Source organism: Pezoporus occidentalis, unplaced genomic scaffold (genome assembly GCF_034315485.1).
Source record: "Pezoporus occidentalis ecotype Australia unplaced genomic scaffold, CSIRO_AGI_Poc_V1 ctg38, whole genome shotgun sequence".
NCBI classification, from domain to species: Eukaryota; Metazoa; Chordata; class Aves; order Psittaciformes; family Psittacidae; genus Pezoporus; species Pezoporus occidentalis.
The window spans coordinates 6,700,788-6,713,411 of NW_026915702.1; the positions used below are offsets into that span (position 1 = coordinate 6,700,788).

The 12,624-nt window shown below is 44.3% G+C and overlaps 1 protein-coding gene across 1 annotated transcript; it reads left to right on the forward strand.

Annotated features, from left to right (window-relative positions):
* The first annotated feature begins 130 nt into the window (after positions 1-130).
* On the forward strand, positions 131-10,058 carry PSMC2 (proteasome 26S subunit, ATPase 2). The gene is made up of 12 exons (XM_062632029.1): positions 131-405; positions 2,907-2,944; positions 4,457-4,538; positions 5,710-5,809; positions 6,146-6,277; positions 6,875-6,947; positions 7,078-7,173; positions 7,427-7,591; positions 8,085-8,172; positions 8,858-9,060; positions 9,610-9,706; positions 9,792-10,058. Exons 1-12 carry the CDS (start codon positions 336-338, stop codon positions 9,947-9,949), a joined length of 1,302 nt encoding a protein of 433 aa, XP_062488013.1. The 5' UTR covers positions 131-335; the 3' UTR covers positions 9,950-10,058.
* The last annotated feature ends 2,566 nt before the right edge of the window (positions 10,059-12,624 follow it).

Sequence of the window (12,624 nt, forward strand, 5' to 3'; positions counted from 1 at the left end):
ACGTACGGCGGGGTAAGCGGCCCGGCCCGCTCCCCTTTCCCTCCTGCCTCCTCCCTGCCGGCTCTCCGCAGAGGCACCGGCGGCAGCCCAGGCCGGGTCCGCCGTGCGGGTTCAACCTGAGCGGCGCACACCGCCTCGCCAGAGGCTGTACCGGGCGGAACTCTCTAGCTGCGGCAGCGGTGCCCGGGGGGAAGGAGATTCCGGTGGCGCGTGTCCCGCGGAGCGCCCGGGCCGGTGCACCCTCCTTTGGTGTCCCCGCGGCGCGGCCCGGCCGGAAGCACTGGCTGTGCTGCGTAACGCATCCGGGGCAGGGCCGGAGGGCAGGAGCGGCGGCGATGCCGGACTACCTGGGAGCCGATCAGAGGAAGACCAAGGAGGAGGAGAAGGAGGATAAGCCCATCCGCGGTGAGAAGCCATGCGGGCGGGGGCCCGGCCTTGCCGCCTCCTGAGTGGCCCCCCCGGCCCTGAACGCGGGCTTGGCGAGGCGGTGTGGCCGAGAGCAGGGAGGCTGCGATGTGTTAAACATAAACATCAGCCTGTGAATTCGAGATTCTGACGCAAAACCGGGGCGTATCAGGTCCGCGCAGGCTGCTGCTGGTAAAGCACTGGTCGGTGCGTGGAGAGAGTGAGGTTGCAAATATTTGTGGTGATTACATTGCCTGGGCAGGCCCAAGTACAGGCTGAGAAGGACTTGGGGGTGTTGGTCGACGGGAAGGAGGATGTGAGCCGGCAGGGTGCGCTCGCAGCCCAGATACCGACCGTATCCTGGGCGGCATCAATAGGAGTATGGCTAGCAGGTCAGGGGAGGTGATCCTGCCCCTCTACTCTGCTCTCGTGAGACTTTACTTGGAGTATTGTATACAGCTTTGGGACCCCCAGCATGGGAAAAACATGGACCTGTTGAAGCGGATCCAGAGGAGGACCAAAAGATAACCATAGGGCTGGAGCAGCTCTGCTATGGAGACAGGTTGAGAGAGCTGGGATTGTTCAGCCTGGAGAAGGCTTGGGGCAGAACTTAATAGCAGTCTTCCAGTACATGGCGAGGTCACAAGGAATCTGGAGAGGGATGTTTTACAAGGTCATGTAATGACAGGATAAGGGACATTGACTTTAAACTGAAAGAGGGTAGATTTAGATTAGACGTTAAGAAGTTCTTCACTATGAGGGTCCTGAGGCGCTGGCACAGGGTGCCCAGAGAAGCTGTGGCTGCCCCATCCCTGGCAGTGTTCAAGGCCAGGCTGGACAGGCCTTTGAGCAACCTGGTCTAGTAGAAGGTGCCACTGCTTGTGGCAGGGGATTTAAACTGGATGAACTTTAAGGTCCCTTCTAACCCAAAGTGTTTGATTGATTCTGTGATAATTTCGTTTTGCTAATTGGTGAAGTCCTGCTGAGCTATCAAACCTTGTGTGTTGCCCCTTTCATAAGTAAGTCAGTGAAAGCTGGAGAGAAGGAGGTGCCAAATTTTTCTGGTGGTACCAGCATAGTGTGAACGTTGCCAGTTTGAATTTCATTTGCCTTTTTATTTCATGCTAGTAAACATTAAATAATGCATCAGGAAGCAACAGCAATACCGTACATGATCAGTTACGGACTTTGAACTGTTACCACTCAAGTATTGCCACTTCCAAATTATAACAACCTAGTGTTTAGTAGATATGAAAACATCAGTGGGGTAGTACAAATAACCAGGAAGGAAATAACAAATAACACACACACACACACACACACACAAAAAAAAAAAAAAAGCTCTCAAAATACTATATAATACATACTGCACCCAGATCTGCAGTACTGCATGGTTTGGGCTCCCTCTAGCATAAAAACAGAGAGGAAACATGCCCTTACTTAAGGGGAAGACTGTAATTCAGTTGGGAAAAGGGATAGCTTTTGGGGAAAGGGAGAGGGAGTGTTAAAGGCCTGTCAAATGATGAGCAAATAGGGGTTGACAGTAATAGCAAGTTGTGTTTTTCATAGTTAATTGAGAAGGTTTGCTGGAGCAGTCCTGTGGGACTGTGCTTACATGTTCAACAAGTGATGCTGCTTGTTCCGGTGTGGGAACTCTGAGGCTCCAGTGCAACTTTTAGATTCCAAGTTTAAGTAAAAGGAAGCACAATGCTGAGTTAAATGGGGGTATTCCTTCCTGAGTATTCTGTGGAAGCTGCTGAAAGTTTACAGGGATTCAAAAAACTGACAGAAATACTGACGTAGGGAATATTTTTAAAGGGCTGTTTATAAGAACATGTGACCTGGGACTAGGGGCTCACTCTGTATTTGCCACATTCTTAGACACTCCTGTTGGATAAGGGATGTTTGTTGGACCAGACTCTCTGTCTTGTCTGGTATGACGTTCCCATGTTTTCCATTTTACAATATTACAACTCAGCATTGTCTTAGTTATTGATTCCAGACTGCTTTAGTGATTTATAGTAGTGTTTTGCTACCGAGAGCAGCTTTGCTAGATTAGATTAGATTTTAGGTTTGGTTGCTGTTCACTGCTCACACTGAGCATTTTGGATGATATCACTGGTGGAAAGTGGTGACATTTTTTCATTGATGTTTGCTTAAACATTAAGAAACAAGAAGTTGAAAAGATGAAGTTTTGATCTCTTCAGTTTCTTCTCTGTACAGTGACAGGTCAGTCAGCTACCCTGAGCGAGGCAAAATTTAAGTGGTGTGCTTGCTGTGAGCTCTGGGTAGTATGGATTTTTGGCCTGAAGACTGTAGCTGGCGACCCTGTTTTGTTTTTCTATACTGTTTGATACTTCTTTGTCCTACTTTGGTTTAGGGAAAAACTACAAACTCAAAAGAATCCCTTTAAATACATGTTTTTATCTTCTAGAAGCAGAATTGATACCACTGGTTTTGTTTTTAAAAGTGCAAGCTGAGTGTTTCCTGTTTTGTTTCAGCTCTGGATGAAGGAGATATTGCCTTGCTGAAAACATATGTGAGTAGCATGCATTTACTACAGTGTTAAAGTAAAAAGCAAATCCTGATGGGAATTGAATGCAAGAGTGGGGGGATGTGTACTGAATAGTTAGTAAATCTGTTACTAGGTTGTGCTATAGCTATGGGTTTCCTAGGGCTTCTTCACTAACTTTCTTGCTTGATAAAGAACAATAACTTTTAAGAACCCTTCTTCCATCAAATTTACTTGCTTTTAGCCATCACATTAAAAAACTACTTGTGAGGGATACACAGGTCTTGTAAAAAGAATGTAATCTCATAAGAACATAAGGACATGGAGCTGTTGGAGCAAGTCCAGAGGTGGGCCATGAGGATGATTATGCAGCTGGAGCACTTGCCTTATGAAGACAGGCTGAGAAAGTTAGGCCATTCACCCTGGAGAATAGAAGGCTGCATGGAGACCTCATAGGAGCCTTCCAGTATCTGAATGGGGCATACAAGGATGCTGGAGACAGACTCTTCATTAGGGATTGTAGCAACAGGACAAGGGGTAATGGGTTTGAACTTAAACAGGGGAAGTTTAGATTGGATATAAGGAAGAAGTTCTTTCTTGTGAGGGTGGTGAGGCACTGGAACAGGTTGCCCACAGAAGTTGTGAATGCTCCATCCCTGGCGGTGTTCAAACCCAGGCTGGACAGAGCCTTGGGGTGACATTGTTTAGTGTGAGGTGTCCCTGCCCATGGCAGGGGATTGGAACTAAATGATGTCAAGGTCTTTTCCAACCCAAACCGTTCTGTGATTCTGTGAGCTTGGGAGGAGTTTGCCATGGACAATAAGGCTTAAAATGCAAATCTCCCCTCTACCAGAAGGTACAGTGGGTCTGTGAAAGAATTTTTGACAAATGAAACTTGCAGCTTAGGATACGTTTGCCAAAAGTCTGAATATTCTTGACACTGAGACTCCTTTACAAAGCTCTGGAATATACCTGCTGAGGCTTCTTTTTGGTTACCATGTTGATATGAAGGTCTTGTAAAGGAGATCCCGATCTGCCCACACTAGGCAAGGCAAGATAGTAAAGCATTTTATCACATGCAAGAATTGAGCTTCTGATTTGCCCCATGATCTTTCTGCTGTCTTTGGTGGATGATGGAAAGGTTGGGTAAGGTAGTTGAAGCACTAGTACAGATGATTTTCTGATAACGTATACAGAATTCTGTCTCCATATAATTTTTACTAAATCTGTTTTAAGCTTTAGGAAAAGCAATAGTTTGAAAAAGTAAGGCTGAACAGGTTTAAAAGAAAAACAAATCCTTGAAGTTTACAAAAGTGAAAAATTTCCACTTGCACAATTAGTGCTGTGTACCTGCACTCTGGTCTTGCAAACAGCAATATTGTTACTGGAACTCAGTACTGTTTTTTTTTGGGTGTGATGAGTAGTTGGTGCTACACCAAGACAGTCTATTGAACATCTTGACTCTCAACAGCTATTGTAAGTTTTTCCTAAACATGAAATAATTTGAGTTGTGAAATCTATGTGGTATTTCTTTTCCAGGGCCAGAGCACGTACTCAAGGCAGATCAAGCAAGTAGAAGATGATATTCAACAACTGCTCAAGAAAATCAATGAGCTTACTGGTATCTTTCTTTCTTAAGATAACTTGGAGTAGAAGAACTGCGTAAGAAAGACGGGGAGAGGCTTTAGCAGGTCCTGTTGCACGAGGACAAGGGGTGATGGTTTTAAACTAAAAGAGGGGAGATTCAGGCTGGATGCAAGGAAGAATTCTTTGCAATGAGGGTGGTAAAATCCTGGCACAGGTTGCCAGAGAGGTGGTGGATGCACCATCCCTGGAGATAAGACCAGGCTGGATGTGGTTCTTGGCAACCTGATCTAGATGAAGATGTCCCTGCTCATTGCAGGGGGGTTGGACTAGATGACTTTTGGGGGTCCCTCCCAACCCAAACTGTTCTGTGATTCTATATACCAAAATTGGTGGTTGAAGAAGCCGATCTTAAACAACTTCTGCATTGGTTTATTATTGTTGCTTTTCTTTATTTAGTAACATGAGATTTTTGCTTTGTAGGTGATGGTCTTTTGGATTGGGCAGGGCTAATGTGTACATACAATTATGTGATTCTGTAATGTAGCACCTTTTAATTCAAAACTGTAATTTTTATGTATTACATGACATGAAACAAATGCCCCTATCTGCCACCAGATAATTTGTTATGATTTGTGTCAAGCTGTGTTTGACTAGTGAGTGAATTTCCATAGACTGCAGTAACCCAACATATTAACATATTATCATTAAGCATTGGTACCAGTCCTTGTGTAGGGAAGAAATGAGTATCAGAGCAGCTAGCATTTAAAATCAGCTGGTTTAAATAAATACATCATGGAGATGGTACTTTTTCTGTCCATGTTTTGGAAGATTTATAAGGTTTTTTAATCTGTGTGAATCCCTTAGCTTCTGCTGTCTTGTGCTAAAGCTTACCCTCAGGGAAAGCACTTGCAAAGTTTCACTCCTTTTCTGCACCTTTTAGAAGCATACTTTAATACCTCTGTCCAGATTGGTTGTAATGGTCCCCATGCTGCACAGGTGTATTAGAGGATGCCTGGACTGGTATCTGTGTGTTTAGGTGGAACAGTCACATGGGCCTCCTTTCTTTAGGAAGTCCATCAAAGATGTGTGTGTGTGTTTGGAGGTCTCAAAAAGCTTCCTGCAGGCTTATGTCTGTGGTTCTCGGTATGTGAAGAATTGCTGGCATACATGTTAGGTGCTTCCTTTTCAACCTGTGTTGTACATAGGAATCAAGGAATCTGACACCGGCCTGGCTCCTCCTGCTCTTTGGGATCTGGCAGCAGACAAGCAAACTCTCCAAAGTGAGCAACCGTTGCAAGTTGCGAGGTGGGTGCATTCTCCCTCTTTGCAGTGGAGCTGCATAGTGTTAAAAACATGAGTTACAGCTTATGCATAGGCTACTTAAAAAATTAGGTTCACGTGTTGTGCATATTGAAAGTGCTTTTTACCATTGTATCAAAAAAGAACTGTGTTGTACTTGATGACGTGTTACATACTTCATACTTATTCCTGTAATTATTGTATGGTGCTGTGCTAAGAGAATCACAAGTACAATAGCTGTTTTGGTGTCTCTGGAAAATACAACTCTCTTAACCTTGATGTTTTTACAAATGACAAGCCAGTTAGTGTGCCTGGTGGTGTTAACTGAGTGTTCTGTATTAGGTGTACAAAGATAATCAATGCAGACTCTGAGGACCCTAAGTACATTATCAATGTCAAGCAGTTTGCCAAATTCGTGGTGGATCTCAGTGACCAGGTGGCACCTACTGACATAGAAGAAGGCATGAGAGTTGGGTGAGCAAAATCTTTTATGTTCTTGCAAGTTTACGTGGAGACTGAAGCTTGCTCATCTGATCTATTATTTTGACCTGTCAACTGTTATGTTTTTGTAGTTGTTGTAATGATAGCACTAATGTCTTTCTGTTGGAAGACAGTAAGTCGCATGCTGTGCTGGAATCTTTGGATTTTGATGTCATTCTGTTGAAAGCCATGCATCATGGATGGAAACCGTTCAGTTTAGGCCCCACATTCAGGGAGCTGTGTAGCTGTCTTCCTCTGGCAGTCTTCACGGTCACACACAGGGCAGCCACAGGAAATATTTGCTAAGGAGGTGAAGCCTCTTACTTTCAGAATCAGTATTTTGCCAGTTTGCTCTGTGGGATATTTTGAACTTTGTTTTTCAAAATACTTTGGAATTAATTTTTTTGGAACCTTTAAGCTTCTCTGCAGAAGAATTCTGGTTTCTGGCCCACCTGACTGTTAGCTTTCAGGGCTGGGCTGTCGTGATGCCAGAGAAAAGAACAGAATTTGGCTTCTAACTTACAGAGTTGTTTCTACATGACAGTTTAATGAACCAGTGTTAAAATAATAGTCTTTATGCTTTCTTACCAGGGTGGACAGAAACAAGTATCAAATCCATATCCCCTTGCCACCAAAGATTGATCCTACTGTCACCATGATGCAAGTGAGAACTGCCTTTACTTATTGTGACATTGCTTTGTCTTGTAATTTTGATTAATTTGGCTGGATTTTATTCTGGGCTGGATAACACAGCATCAGGCTATTAACTGCTTGCTCACCTTGTTATTGTGTAGGTGGAGGAAAAGCCAGATGTCACTTACAGTGATGTTGGAGGTTGTAAAGAGCAGATTGAAAAGCTGAGAGAGGTGGTTGAAACCCCTCTGCTGCACGTAAGTAATCTCCAGGTTGAAACTTCTGTTGTTTTGAAAGTATTCTGCACATTCTGCTAGCATTTGAAAAAACAAGATAACCTAGCTGAACGTAAATGCCTCAAGTGAGAGGAAGTCTCATTTTACCAAGTGAAGTCCAGCCCAGCCTGGTTTATATTGCTGTTTGTTGGTGATTTTCTTAACTTGTATATACATTTTGATGCACAGTCTTTAATTTGCACATAACCTTGCCATCTGTTTCCTGCCATTACAGCCTGAAAGGTTTGTTAACCTTGGAATTGAGCCTCCCAAAGGAGTACTTTTGTTTGGGCCACCTGGTACGGGCAAAACACTTTGTGCCCGTGCTGTCGCAAACAGGACTGATGCCTGCTTCATCAGAGTCATCGGATCTGAATTGGTGCAGAAATATGTGGGAGAGGTAAGAGCAAATACTTGATGGAGTGTGGAGAGATCTGCAGGTTTCCAGTGATGAGGACCAGACACCACAGTGGGTACAATGTACTTGCATCCTGGACATACAACTAGGGGAGTAGCTGTCAGACACATGGCTGCAGGTCAGGCAGGCAGTGATAGGACCTGAAGTACGCTGTCATTGACGAAATGGATTCTGTGGGTGCAGAGTTAAATCTGCAGTTCAGGACTCCAGGATTATGATTCTGCTCCCAAGTCTGCCACTGATTTTTCATTTGGGCCTGTGGTAAATGACTTCACCTGAATTTAATAGTAACTTGTCTCTCCTTTATAAATTGCCGTAAGATTTAGAATGTTCCCTTATATATATGTATACAGATAGAAGACTTTTATCATCGGAACCTTAGAAGTGTTGTAAGCATGAAAAGTTTAATTTTTGTAGTTTTCCTTTGAAGTGCCTTGAATCTTAACAAAATCTTGGGGTGTTTTTTTCCTTTCAGGGAGCTCGAATGGTTCGTGAACTCTTTGAAATGGCCAGAACTAAAAAAGCTTGTCTTATATTCTTTGATGAAATTGATGCCATTGGAGGTATGTTGGTAATACCTATAGCTTTAAGCTCATAGGAGAACTTTTCAAGTTTTCTTTACATGTTGTAATTCCATATCAGTGCAAGAAATGTGCTTGCAAATACCTGTTTAGCAAAGCTGTTACCAGCACCCCCCACGTACAGGAGGCTGTCAAGAGGTGCTTTATATAGCCCAGATGAGAAGTCAGTTTGCACATTTGGAACACCCAGAGTATTTGAACTTCAATGAAGAACCTCTGCACAAAGTGCTGTTAACCTAAACCCCCTTCATCTTCTGGACTGCCTACCACATCTTTATACTGCCTGAAAATGAGTTATTTTTTTCACTCAAAAAAACCAATTTTCACACAGAGAAGGAGATTTTACTTGAGGGAAGGCAAAACAAATGCAGAAACAAGCTACATTCTTAGATTTCAGCAGCTTGGCCAGTGATTAGGCAGGGAGCTGGGCCTTTTCATACTAGGGATAAGGATACAGTGCTTATTACAACTGATGGGTAACACCACTCACTCTTTGTTTGAAATATGTTTTCAAATAACCCCTCACACCTTTTTAAACTTGCCACAAAGATCTGTATGTAATTTAAAATGGTTTTGCTGGTGTCTTCTATGCAGGAGCTGTGACACCTCCTGCAGGCACTGAGGGGGTCCCTCTGTTGTGTGAAACGTGTGTGTCTTCTCTCTCCAGGTGCTCGTTTTGATGATGGGGCTGGCGGGGACAATGAAGTGCAACGTACTATGCTGGAGCTGATCAACCAGCTGGATGGTTTTGATCCACGAGGCAACATCAAGGTCCTGATGGCTACAAACAGACCTGATACTCTGGATCCAGCACTGATGAGGCCTGGCAGGTTGGATAGGAAGATCGAGTTCAGCTTGCCTGATCTTGAGGTGAGAGTGATTCCTCTCACAACTAAGTGTAGTCTGGTACCAGAGTGTTTCTTCAGTTAGGGCATGGTTGTCTGGAAGCAGTTTATGAGAATTACCAAAAGCAGCACTCTTCACTTAAGTGAAAATACATGGAAACTGGGTGGATTAAACATGTGCCAAAAAGGTTTTCTCACACTGCACAGATTTCTTCTCTGGCAGAGAAGCCTTGGTGAATAGCTGTAACCACTGCCTATTCTTGTCTGAACAGATAAGGAATCCTTTAGCTAGATTCATGATTCAGTTCTTAAGTTGGATTGTGTTTTGTTTAGCTCTTTTGAAGAGATTTCTTGAGGTACTTCTACCACTAAAGCTCTTTCAAATGTTACTTTCTTAATGTTACTTATCTGTAAGTGAAGTACTTACATTACTTATGGACAGTTAAACATGTGCAGACATGGGAAGCTTGGTCAGCAACTGAAAGATCTGTTCTCTATCTGCCCGTGCTCTGCATGTGGCCAGCTGCAGCCGTCTCTTTCAAGCCATGAACCCTTCTCCTCACTCTTCTTCCAGGGGCGTACTCACATATTCAAGATACACGCTCGTTCGATGAGTGTTGAGAGAGACATCAGGTTTGAGCTGTTGGCTCGGCTGTGTCCCAACAGCACAGGTAAGATGATTAATGTTTTATAAACAAGTTTGGGCTTCACCTTCACTGTGGTCAGCGTTGGATTGGTTTATCCCTGTTTTCCCAGGTGCGGAGATCCGCAGTGTCTGCACAGAGGCAGGCATGTTTGCTATCCGAGCCCGCCGGAAAATTGCCACAGAGAAAGACTTCTTGGAGGCAGTGAACAAAGTCATTAAATCCTACGCGAAGTTCAGCGCTACCCCCCGCTACATGACCTACAACTAATCCTTTGGAATGTCTTCCCTGTTCCTACAGTTAAACTTCCTGGGGAACCCAAATCCAAGTGTAGGAATCTCTATCTTCTTGGAAGCTGGAAATAAATGGTAAAACGGTAGCTGTGAATTCATTGTGAGTGTGTCTTACACCAGCACAGAATTGATGCTGTAGGAAAACAGCTCAGTGAGATTCCAGTGACACGGCCTAAGATAGTGAAGTGTTTTTAAATTGAGCACCCGGGCAATGTTAGAAATCCACACTTTAGGATTTATATCCCAAAACTTACCATCTGAGCTGTGGAGGTGCTGAAAGATCCCCAGGTGGCTGCAGGGTTTCTGGATGTGCTCAGAAACATGGTGCAATGCTGTCTCTGCATTGAGGTGTAGGGATGTCCCAAGGAAACTTGGGAACTACCATGGGAAAAGAGCTGAGGAGAAGGGACATGCAGTGCCTCATGGTCTGAGTCATGACCCAGCTTAGGGAAGATGTGAAGGGATATTTTTTCTCTCCTAGGTGGATGTGCTGGTACCATCATAACTTGTTTGTTTTTTTAATTCAGCGGTTTTCGTCATCCCTTTTGCAGAGTTTCCCTGTTACAAAATAGTAGGTGGGTCAAGAAGGAGGAAGAAGTGTAATTTGTTAGTGCTAAGGGAAGATTCCTTTATTTGGTTCCTGCTCTTAAAAGAATTCAAGTTGATAAAGTTTTTGGTAAGAACAGTCTGGGGTGGGATGCCGGTTCATTGATGAGACAGACTTTTTCTTGTCCAGCCTGAGCAGGAGTGATGGTTCAGGAAGTTTCTGACTGGTTCAGAAAGCAGCAGAGGGCACCTCTCTATTTACCAAGAGCAGTACTTGAAATTCAGTTACTTTTTACTTCTGCAGCTCTTGGTGACAGAACTTCAGAAACTTGAGCTCGTGAGCTCTGAGACATCCCACTCGGAGATGCTGGTCACAGCCTGCTGTGGTCCAGGAGAGCTCAAATGGCCTCAATGAAGACAACTGTTTATTGGGTCACAAGATGATTGGCTTTAATCATTAGTAAATTTCCATCCTGGCCACAAGCCAAGTTGGTAATTGCTAGTTCCAGTAACAGTGTACTATTCTAGTCAGGCTACGACCAAGGTGAGCAATCTTCCAAGGCTTTTGGGGGATGACTGACTGATTATTCCTTAGCCAGGCAGCAGGAGTCCCTGCTCTGGTCAGTACTGCTCCCTCCTTAACCATGCAAAAGTGCCTGGTGCAGCCAACGGACAATTCACTGCCCAAGTCATTTAAGAAAGGCCAAGGCCTGACAAGGATTCCTGAGATGGCAGAGCAGCCCTGGGCAAAGTGGGGGGCATGCCCAGCCACCACAGCCAGTCAATGCAGACAAACTGGAGGGAAGAAGATGAACCCTGTTCAGAGTTTACAGCATGTGGCTGTGTTTAATCCAGCACTGACAAGCCTCAGGTAGGATTTAGATAGCAATCTGTTAATCAGTATGCGAAAGAGGAATTCAGTTCACTTTGCAGTAGATAACTGGCTGGCAAGGGGGAAGCAGCGCTTCAGCTGGTGGCAGCAAAGCACAGGAGGAGGCAGTACCCAGAAGCAGGTTGCAGAGTTCCAGCACCACCCAACCTGGGATCTAGGACTTCCGACCAAAGGCTTCCAGTCCTGCATTTCAGCAATTCCCAGGAAGGGCTGCTGCTGTTACGAGGGTGGGAAATGCAGCATCAGTTGTACCTTGTACCACTGTAAGGCCTGGCGTGGACAGGGCTTCCTGTGGTGGGGGAGCAAAGAAGGTGAGGAGCAGGAACCTGAGCCAGACACACACCTCCAGGGACCTTGGCTTGTCCCACAGAAAGTCTTGCCAAGACAAAGCAGAATATTCTGGCAAGTCATAATCGCTTTATTTTGGAAGTTGACACAACTCTGACATAAAGAGACTACACAGTTAAAAACTGAAGCTGCAACAAGCTGAAAGTAGAAAAATATACTGTATGTAGGTACAAAGGCTTGTTAAACTAGTTAACATTATAAAATGTACCAAAAGTTGTTTAAATAAGCACACCTGATGTGTTAACATGCATTGAATTCTTCCTTTGAACTCCAGCTAAGCAGTAATTTCTGATGCAGAAAGCTTCCTATCCCTATTGGCAGGGAGTCTGAGGAAATAAAACATCTTCCCTGACTGCCCCCAGTTCTTGGGAAACCTGGTTTACCTGAAGCAAGCCCTAATCGCAACAGAGCTTGAAGCAAAATGAAAGTATTAAGATCTGCATTCAGAAGAGGGGAAGTCATTTGAATTCCCTTATGCACAGGACCTTTGATTTGGGGGTGCTAAAGGAAATGTCACCGATGCTCCACTTCCCCTGTGCTGTTGAAATAACCTGGAGAGAAACACCTTGAGGTTCCTACCCTTGCTCAGATTCACAGTGATTGCTGTTAAGGGAATAGAAGCATTGAAGATTTCTTTCTTTTGCTTGAATTACATTTCCATGACTTTCATCTCACACCTGAAGTTAAGCAGTACCACAGCAGCTGGGCTGTGCGGACAGCAGAAGAAAACCCACACTACTGTTCCTTTTAAAAACCCCAAATGTAACATTTTTGAATTCAACTGAAATCTGTTTCTCAAAGCACTTAAAAGCTGAGGCAGAAGCAGCACTCCTGGCAGGAAGATGTCTCAGGCAACACGAAAGTAC

What these genes read in the sequence shown, in the direction of transcription:
- PSMC2 (XM_062632029.1), top strand. Translation starts at nt 336, where the DNA reads ATGCCGGACTACCTGGGAGCCGATCAGAGGAAGACCAAGGAGGAGGAG. An exon ending in TTGCCTTGCTGAAAACATAT is followed by an intron (nt 2,945 to 4,456) that starts GTGAGTAGCATG and finishes TTTCTTTTCCAG; the next exon opens with GGCCAGAGCACGTACTCAAG. An exon ending in TTGAAACCCCTCTGCTGCAC is followed by an intron (nt 7,174 to 7,426) that starts GTAAGTAATCTC and finishes CTGCCATTACAG; the next exon opens with CCTGAAAGGTTTGTTAACCT.